The sequence below is a fragment of the Periophthalmus magnuspinnatus genome, chromosome 12, assembly GCF_009829125.3.
Source record: "Periophthalmus magnuspinnatus isolate fPerMag1 chromosome 12, fPerMag1.2.pri, whole genome shotgun sequence".
NCBI lineage: Eukaryota > Metazoa > Chordata > Actinopteri > Gobiiformes > Gobiidae > Periophthalmus > Periophthalmus magnuspinnatus.
Window position 1 is genome coordinate 18,744,836 of NC_047137.1, and position 8,829 is coordinate 18,753,664.

At 47.3% G+C, this 8,829-nt stretch overlaps 1 protein-coding gene across 1 annotated transcript; it reads right to left on the bottom strand.

Annotated features, from left to right (window-relative positions):
- Positions 1-1,099: 1,099 nt before the first annotated feature.
- Positions 1,100-8,749, bottom strand: c12h18orf54 (chromosome 12 C18orf54 homolog). Its single transcript, XM_055225694.1, has 14 exons — positions 8,616-8,749; positions 7,612-7,744; positions 7,107-7,254; positions 5,834-6,001; positions 5,186-5,300; positions 5,082-5,118; positions 4,711-4,993; positions 4,385-4,437; positions 3,345-3,447; positions 3,193-3,279; positions 2,928-2,992; positions 2,607-2,816; positions 2,325-2,362; positions 1,100-1,636 (listed from the first exon to the last, which is right to left on the bottom strand). The coding sequence occupies exons 2-14, from the start codon at positions 7,741-7,743 to the stop codon at positions 1,498-1,500; spliced, it is 1,578 nt and encodes a 525-aa protein (XP_055081669.1). The 5' UTR covers position 7,744; positions 8,616-8,749; the 3' UTR covers positions 1,100-1,497.
- Positions 8,750-8,829: the final 80 nt, after the last annotated feature.

Consider the following 8,829-nt stretch of genomic DNA (forward strand, 5'->3'; position numbering starts at 1 on the left):
GCAGTAACAACACGAGTAACATAGCAACCAAAGAGCCAATCAGGAGACAGGCTGTCGAAGGTAACGCCTCTTTCCCGCCCGAACCTCTGATTTAGCAAGGGGCAGGCGCTTAGCAACGCTGTCAATCAAACCTGTTGCTAACGCTAACAGGAGGCGTCTGATGTGTCTGTTATTAATGTTCATATCTTGATTTACAGACACAATAGTGAAATAAAAACCCCAGGATCATGTAGAGGGTTAATACGAACATTTAAGACCAGAATGAGTCTGAAGCAGCAGAGACAGAGAGAGGACAGAGGGGGCGCTGTTTATACACAGAGAGTGAACTGGACAAAGAGTCGATGGAGCAGGAAGTGCGACATGATCACTTCCTGTTTGTGACGCGGCGGTGGTAGGTTAGATATGTCCATTTATATAAACAGACTATGGTCTAATCAAAACTATTGAGCAATTTAGACGCGGTTCATCCCTCGTTTCCATGGTTACTCCACAGCTCATGTACAGAATAAATAAAGTTGAAAGGACACCCCCCTGTGGTGCATCAGTAGAACTGCAGGGTCAGCAGTTTCACAGGATTCTCAAGTTAAAATCCTCTAACAGACGATCGGTGAAGACGTGGGGCTGGACAGTAGCAAGAGCCGAGGTCAAGTCCCCCGTGTCCATCCAGGCGAGAAGAACCAGAGTCAGTGAGGTGACAGCGCCCCCGTGTGGCCTGTATGCAAACTGCAGAAGGTCAACCAGCTGCTCAGTAAACCTCAACATTTCAGCTCTCAATATTTTTATTTGCTATCGAGAGGTCAAAGTTCAGATCTTTCTCGCTGTCAGATCACGCTCAGACTTTTTCGGTGTCGGCATGAGCTCAAATGAGAATCTATTTTCTACATTAGTTTTAGTGTGGATCATTGATTTGACGCCAGCCCTGGACCAGACGAGCCTCTTCATGAAGCACTGAACAGAGCGGGTCAGCGTGTCCTCTGGGTCATAAACAGATAAACGTCTATGATTCTGTAAAACTCAAACTGAACCTCGTTAGTCGTTTAGCAGCAGAAGTCCTTCATTTATTCAGTAACAAACAGAAGCTCATGTTTTCGTGTTTTTAGACAAAGGTTTATTTTGTCCTTTGGCACATTTCAGTCGTATAATTATAAACTGGACTCTTCAGTGTTAATTGCACTTGTTAAACTTTAAATGTTTTAGTGTCTGAAGGTTAAAACGGCTCAAATGTCTCTGGACTCGGGTCAAACAGGAAACTGCGAGTCTCATTTAGTCCAAACAAAAGATGCTTCAGTTCATAAAGTCTCCTCTGTAGCGCCCCCTGTCGTCAGAGTTCAGCTCTAAATGAAGCTCATCGAGGCCAGAGCAGGTTTAACGTCTAATCTGGAGCACAGTTTCATATGTGGGATTCAGAGCATGAGCCGGAGTCGATGCTCACTTCCTGTTTGGTACGCGGCGGTTAGCGGGTTGTCCTCCCTGCGCCCTCTGTTGGTCGAGGGTGGATCAGGAGGAGAAGCGTCCCTCGTCTCTCTCCTCCTCCTCTTCTTCTCTCATGTCTCTGTGTTTCTGTAGAGTGTGAAGTTCCTGGGGTCCTTCAGGCTTCTCCACGAGCAGCTTCAGGCGGCTCAGGTGATGCAGAGCTCTGAGGATCAGATTCATCATAACATAAAAATATATCCATAAGTCAAACTAAAATAGCTGGAGTGAAACTACCAACAAGTAACAGAACTGAGTCAAAGTCTGGCTCTTCTTCACTTTTTGATGATTTGATACAGAGATAAATGTTTGAACATGTGCAAAGGGATGACAAAGGGATATCCTGGTCAGACATAAACTGTTTACAGGTCAGAGTCACTCAGAACGACTCAGAGTGTTTGAACTTTTATTTACACTAAACTGTTGTGTGAGATACACAGCAGCTGTAACTCAGAGCCATTTGGGAGATGGTGCCTTGATTTGCATAACACTGTGTTCAGCTGGAAAATCTGCATAAACACTGTACTGTGGACAAATAATCTGTGAAAGAGACATTCACCATGACCACATCTAAAGTCATATTCTAAATGTAACTGATAACATGTAATCACACATGGGTTTAGTGTGTGTGTGTCATGTGTGAAGTGTAAATGTGAGGGTGTGCGCTTTTGACAGTCCCGGGTTTGATCCAATATGGCCGACTTCCTGTACGGTTTAGGGCGGGGCCATAGTATCATTTTTGTCATCCTCACTCAGATTTTATGTTGTTTTTTTCCGGGCCGGGCTGATTGGCCCCATGAGGAGGTCAGAGTCTGAGGAGGCGTCCAGTCCAGAGCTTTGGTCCATGTTCTCACCTCTGCAGAGACGGCTCCTCCTCCTCGACCTCTGGACCCTGAGACAAACAGGAAACAGGAAGTGACACGGAGCTCCTCGGACTACACCCGTCGCAGAGGGGTCTACACCCGTCGCAGAGGGGTCTACACCCGTCGCAGAGGGGTCTACACCCGTCGCAGAGGGGTCTACACCCGTCGCAGAGGGGTCTACACCCGTCACAGAGGGGTCTACACCCGTCACAGAGGGGACTACACCCGTCACAGAGGGGACTACACCCGGAGGTGTTTACATGGATGACTCACCTGAGTGTTGGTGTGTAGAGTCACTGTTTCCTGTGTTCTGTCCTGTTGCAGCGCCCCCTGTATGTCCTGTAGCATTTTCTGTTTTGGCGCCCCCTGCTGTGGCGCCCCCTGCTGTAGCGTCCCCTGCTGTGCGTCCTGTCTCCGGTGCAGCTCCGTCTCCACAGCCTCGAGTCTGAAGAGGATCTGTTTGACCGCCTCCAGAGGACCAGGCTGAGGACACAAGGAAAGGAGTGAGGACACAAGGAAACAAGGACACAGAGAAGGCGTTAGGACAGAGAGGACAGAGAGGACAGTAGTGAGGACAGTAGTGAGGACACACACCTGAGCAGACTGGTCCAGTGGCTCCAGGTCTCTGAGCTGCAGGTCGAGGCTCTGATCTGAACTCACTAAAACACACAACACACACTAAAACACACAACACACACTGAACACACAACGGTTTAAAGGTCTGAAGGACATCGCACTGATTTATGTTTATTTACTGCAGACTGAGCCTGACGTGCGCGTACAGTCTGTTTTTACGCCCCACGTGTGCGTTCAGTCCGTTTCTAAATGTTTGAGGAACACTTGGCCTCAGAGTTCTGACCTGGAGGGACTGGACTCCCCGAGGCCGAGTTCTGCAAAGAGTCCAGGACTCGGTCTGCCTTCTGGATCAGGGACTCGATTCTTCGGTCTGAAAAGAGTCAGATCCGGTCAGATTGCGAGACAGGGCCAGAGTGTGTTCTCTTATGAGTGTACCTCTGTAGAGAGAGTCCACGGAGCTGCTTCTGTCTGTGACCATCTGAGAAATGTGCTCAGCGAACTGTAAACGCAGAGTCCTCAGGGTCTCCTCACTGTCCACCTGCAGAACACACAAACAGAACACACATAGAACACAAAGAGAACATACAGAACACAAAGAGAACATACAGAACACAAAGAGAACATACAGAACACAAAGAGAACACACATAGAACACAAAGAACATACAGAACACAAAGAGAACATACAGAACACAAAGAGAACACACAGAACACAAAGAGAACACACAGAACACAAAGAGAACATACAGAACACAAAGAGAACATACAGAACACAGAGAACGTACAGAACACAAAGAGAACATACAGAACACAAAGAGAACGTACAGAACACAAAGAGAACATACAGAACACAAAGAGAACATACAGAACACAAAGAGAACATACACAGAACATTAGAACACAGACGGTTTAAATCAGCCCTGTTGTGTTTGTGTCTGCTCTGTTCATCTAAAACCAAGTCCGCTGAATTCTGCGTTAGAAAACTGCGATGTCCAATAGGAGCTGACGGCGCCGTAAACGTCATCACATCAAAGCGCCGCATGCTGTAGCGCCCCCTATGGACAGATGCACATCACACTAGAGCAGCACTTTTTTTTTTCACCTGTACCAAAATGACGACGCTATGAGTATCACCAATTAAGAAAATAAAACTGGAGAAGGAAGTGCGTATGTCCCAGGGGGCGTGTCACAGGTGGAGGTTAAACGGGGGCAGATCGACAAAATGGCGTCTTGAAAATTGTGGGTTAAAGATTAAACTCAAACATGAATCAGTCCAAACACAACTTCAGAGGCTCAACGAGGAGAAACATGGAGAAACATCTGAAGAGTTTGAAGAACAGGACTGATTTAAAACACAAATCCTTAAACGTGACAAAGTGCCGGGTCATGGTCAGTATTTTGTTCGTCTGATGATGTAATGGCGTCAGCTCTTTTTGGAGGCAGTACACCGTGTATGTCCCACAGACGTGTGTTTACCAGCTGATCCTCGTCCAGCGCTCGGACCCAGGACGGAGCAGAGGAGCCAGCGTCTACACAAACACATATTTAGTTTAGAAACAAAGCCTGAAATAAGAATGTTCCAGAATACAGCTGTTATCACGTGTCTCAGTAATCCTGTAGATTTAGACTCACAACACTGCCCCCTGCTGGTGCACCTTAGCACTCTGGTTTTTAAGGTTTAGATTTGACCTATGACCTCTCTGTGTCCCAAGATACGAGGTAAACACGATCAAATGTCTTTTACTGATACCCATTCTAATTTGAGAGCGCCATATGTGATTTAACCAAATAAAAGCAGGTACCTTCGACCTCGGTGCCCCGTGGTTGTCTCTGGCCGCACACTCGCTCTGATTGGCTGTCCCGGTGGCTGAGGCTGCACTCTGATTGGCCGGCGTCGCAGTGCTGTATCCAGGGCGGGTAGGGCAGGTCGGGGAGGCTGTGGACGTCCGAACAGTCCAGCGCCGCTTTGTTTGAGCTCAGCCAATGAGGAAGATGCATCGTGACCCGATCTCTGCCGCTCAGCCAATCAGGACGCGGCGCAGAGGCAGGTCCCGCCCACCGAGACGAGGGTGTTTCAGGGACGGGCTGAAACAGGACAGGCTGGGTCAAAAACTGGGGCAAATGCTCAAAAATACTGCAAAAATGACATATATTCATTCTCCCTCCTCTGCACCTTGAGTCGTCCGTGTGTCTTCTGTCGTCCTCCACATCTGAAACACACAAACACATGAAACACTGAACTCACCTGTAGAAGTGAACCTCAGAGTGACCTCTCACCTGGAGCAGTGCAGCGCTGTCATTGGCTGGCTGCTGGCTCTGTGGGCGTGGCTTTGGCTGCAGGTGTTTTTAACAGGAGATCGGATCTGAGAGGGTCCGGACTTAGAAGCAAGACCTGAAAGAAAATAATGATTCAAAAAGGATTATAGACCAGGACTAGACCAGGACTAGACCAGGACTAGACCAGGACTAGACCAGGACTAGACCAGGACTAGACCAGGACTAAACCGGGATAGAACTAAGAAAGAAGCAGGACTGAACCGGGACTAAAGGCTCCACTGTTAAAAGACTACAGTGTACATTTACATGTTGAGCACACACATTAAAAACCTTAGCACCCACAACCAAAAGTGTCTGGCGCCGCCCTGCTGTTCAGTCCACATCTGTAGTGACACACGTGCTTCCACCAGGGGGCAGTGTACCTAAACACAAACCTTCATGTGCACAAACAGACTTCTTCTATAAAGCAATAAAGGAACAATATCCCGACCAAAAAGCCAAACAAACGATGCAAACTTCTCCGGATCTTAAAAAGTGAAATAATGTAAATAATCTGCAGTGTTTTTCTGAGCGTAATGTCCCTGTGCCTCTTAAATAAAGACTGCATGTAGGTTAAAGGGTCAGGGTTCGAGGGTTTAAGCGTCTCACCGTGCAGAAAGGCGCTCGTGTGCGTGATGGGCATGGACCCGTCGTTAGGGAGGTTGAGAAGCTCATCTGTCGTCATGGAGACGCGGTCCCTGTTGTCGCGGTGACGGAGCGAGCTGACGGGCAGCGTGAGGAAGTCCAACTCCTGCTCCGAAAGTCGCTCCCGGAGGACTGAGGAGGAGGAGCACAAACAGCTCAGCGCTTTCACATTTCATACAAGAACGTCGGTCCTGTTTATGATGGAACTTATATCTGTGACATGTAGAAAAGTTTACGCTGTGAGAGACCGTCTGATCCCAAGACGAAAACGTCCCTCGGTGCTTCATCCTGGACCCTGAGACGCAGCTGTGATCTGAATAATCTAAAGTGTCTACCACAGGTCCAACTACTCATTTTATTTAAGACTTTACTCAATATTTCAAAACTTTTTTCCCAGTTTGGCATTTTTTAGATTTCAAATTTGACTTCCTGGTTTGTAAATCATGACATTACAGTAGGGAATTCCATAACTGTTACCTAGCAACCAGAGACTAATATGGGACAAATAAAAATACACTGGTCCCTGGTTTATCTCGGGGGTCACGTTCTAAAAATAACCCACAATAGGTGAAATCTGTAAAGTATTATTTTTTACAATTCTCTGTTTTTGTCTGTAAAACCCCTCACCACACACTTTATACACTTTTCTCACACAGGCGTTAACATTTTCTCACATTTCTCTCTCGTTTAAACTCTCTCAAAGTTCAAACCTTCGTAGGCGTCTTTGTCGGTGCAGAACGTTTCATCGACATTGTGGGTTTTGTCGGGGAGAAAACAAATTGCAAACGTACAGCACTTCAGAGTCACACTGAGATCCGACGTTTATGTAAATTTGTCTGAACACATTCTGTACTGGACAGGAGACACGGCACGGAGGAGACTGATGGACAATGGTCTACAGTCCAACAGCCAATCAGGACGCACGACACAATGGTCTACAGTCCAACAGCCAATCAGGACGCACGACACAATGGTCTACAGTCCAACAGCCAATCAGGACTGTAAAAAAAAGCATGCAAAATTGCACTAAAAAACAAAATTAGCGAAACAGAGAGAACATGAAAGGTGAACCGCGATATAGCGAGGGACCACTGTATATGAAAACATCTTTACTTTGTTGAAGTGTCATGTTCAACACGTTTCATGTTTGTGTAAAAGTTTGATTTATATTTAACAGTTTCTCCTCCAGGATCAGAGCCCGTCACATGAGCTTTAAGATGAAACAGCTGCTCCGTACCGTCCCTGTTTCTGAGCGCGCCCAGTGTGGTCCTGGGGGTGGAGGGGAGGGGCAGCCCCAGCCCCTCCCCCTTCGCCGTGTTTCCGTCACGACTGCGTTCAAAGTCTGTGATGTAAGCATCGAGGGCGGCGGACGCCGACTCGTACTCCTGCAGAGAGACAGATGTGAAAGACACACACAGACAGACACACACACACCCCTACACACACACACTGTTCTATAGATGTACAAATCCTCATGTTGATGAGGTCAGTCTGTGGAGGACTCTGTGCTGTTTAATTTTAACGTTTAATAAACTTTCTGACCTTAGACATAGGAATATTTACTAAAGACAGAAGTGTCCAGTAGAAGGACACTGCACTGGGACAGTGAGGTCAGTACATTGTCCTAGTAGGACAGTGAGGGTCACTACCTTGTCCTCGTAGGACAGTGAGGGTCACTACCTTGTCCTCGTAGGACAGTGAGGGTCAGTACCTTGTCCTCGTAGGACAGTGGGGGTCACTACCTTGTCCTTGTAGGTGAAGGAGGTGCTGAGGGACTGCTGGAGGCTGCTGGTCAGATGCCCAGAGCCTGAGAGCAGCGATGTCACTGTGGACTCAGGAGACAGAGCGTCCACAGAGCGAAGACTGGAGCGCATCCTGCAACAAGAGACGGTCAGACAGACTGTGTGTGTCAGACAGACTGTGTGTGTCAGACAGACTGTGTGTGTCAGACAGACTGTGTGTGTGTCAGACAGACAGACTGTGTGTGTGAGACAGACAGACTGTGTGTGTCAGACAGACTGTGTGTGTGTCAGACAGACTGTGTGTGTGTCAGACAGACTGTGTGTGTCAGACAGACTGTGTGTGTGTCAGACAGACAGTGTGTGTGTCAGACAGACTGTGTGTGTCAGACAGACTGTGTGTGTGTCAGACAGACAGTGTGTGTGTCAGACAGACAGACTGTGTGTGTCAGACAGACAGACTGTGTGTGTCAGACAGACAGACTGTGTGTGTCAGACAGACAGACTGTGTGTGTCAGACAGACAGACTGTGTGTGTCAGACAGACAGACTGTGTGTGTCAGACAGACAGACTGTGTGTGTCAGACAGTATCAGTCTCTTCTCTCACAGGTTTGATTGTTCACAGAAAATTATCTTTATAAAAATCCATCTGTAGAAATGATCCAAGTTTAACATTTACACGGATGGAATAACGCTTTCATCATGTCCCTGATTCTATATTCCAGCCCGTGTGTTTGTTTTAGAGTCTTTAGAGCTGAGCTAGCACCCGAAGCTAACAGACACAAAACACAGGCTCAAAGTCTCTAAAAGTGGACTGTCCAGAGAGCAGAAGTCTGCGGCGTGGGGCTGGTCTGGAGACAGATCCTGGATGAGACCAAAAGTCACGAAAAAAAATCAGCTTTTCAAATCAAAGTTCGACACAAGAGTTCGAAGCTAAAACTGTCCAAACGAACTAAAACAAGCACAAACTCCTCCCAAACCAAACAGATCCCGGATTAAACACTCACCTTCAGTCGCGAGGTGGTTTAAAACCCTCATTAAAGCCGACAGAACGGAAGAAAACGTTTAAAAGTTGGTAAAGTTTCAAACATCGCGGGACGTGTCTGTCGCAGCTGATCCAGGGTCAGTTAGCATTAGCAGCTAGCACATCCGGTGTACACTTCCGGTTCTGGCAAAAATCTCACAAAATGCAAATGTAAAGGCGTCCAAACTTATTAAGTA

Excerpts from the sequence above, each read along its gene's own strand:
- c12h18orf54 (XM_055225694.1), bottom strand. The coding sequence starts at position 7,743 with ATGCGCTCCAGTCTTCGCTCTGTGGACGCTCTGTCTCCTGAGTCCACA. Across the intron at positions 7,255-7,611 it reads CCTTCACCTACAAGGACAAG|GAGTACGAGTCGGCGTCCGC; the intron begins GTAGTGACCCCC and ends GTCTCTCTGCAG. Across the intron at positions 5,119-5,185 it reads ACAGCGCTGCACTGCTCCAG|ATGTGGAGGACGACAGAAGA; the intron begins GTGAGAGGTCAC and ends TGTGTGTTTCAG.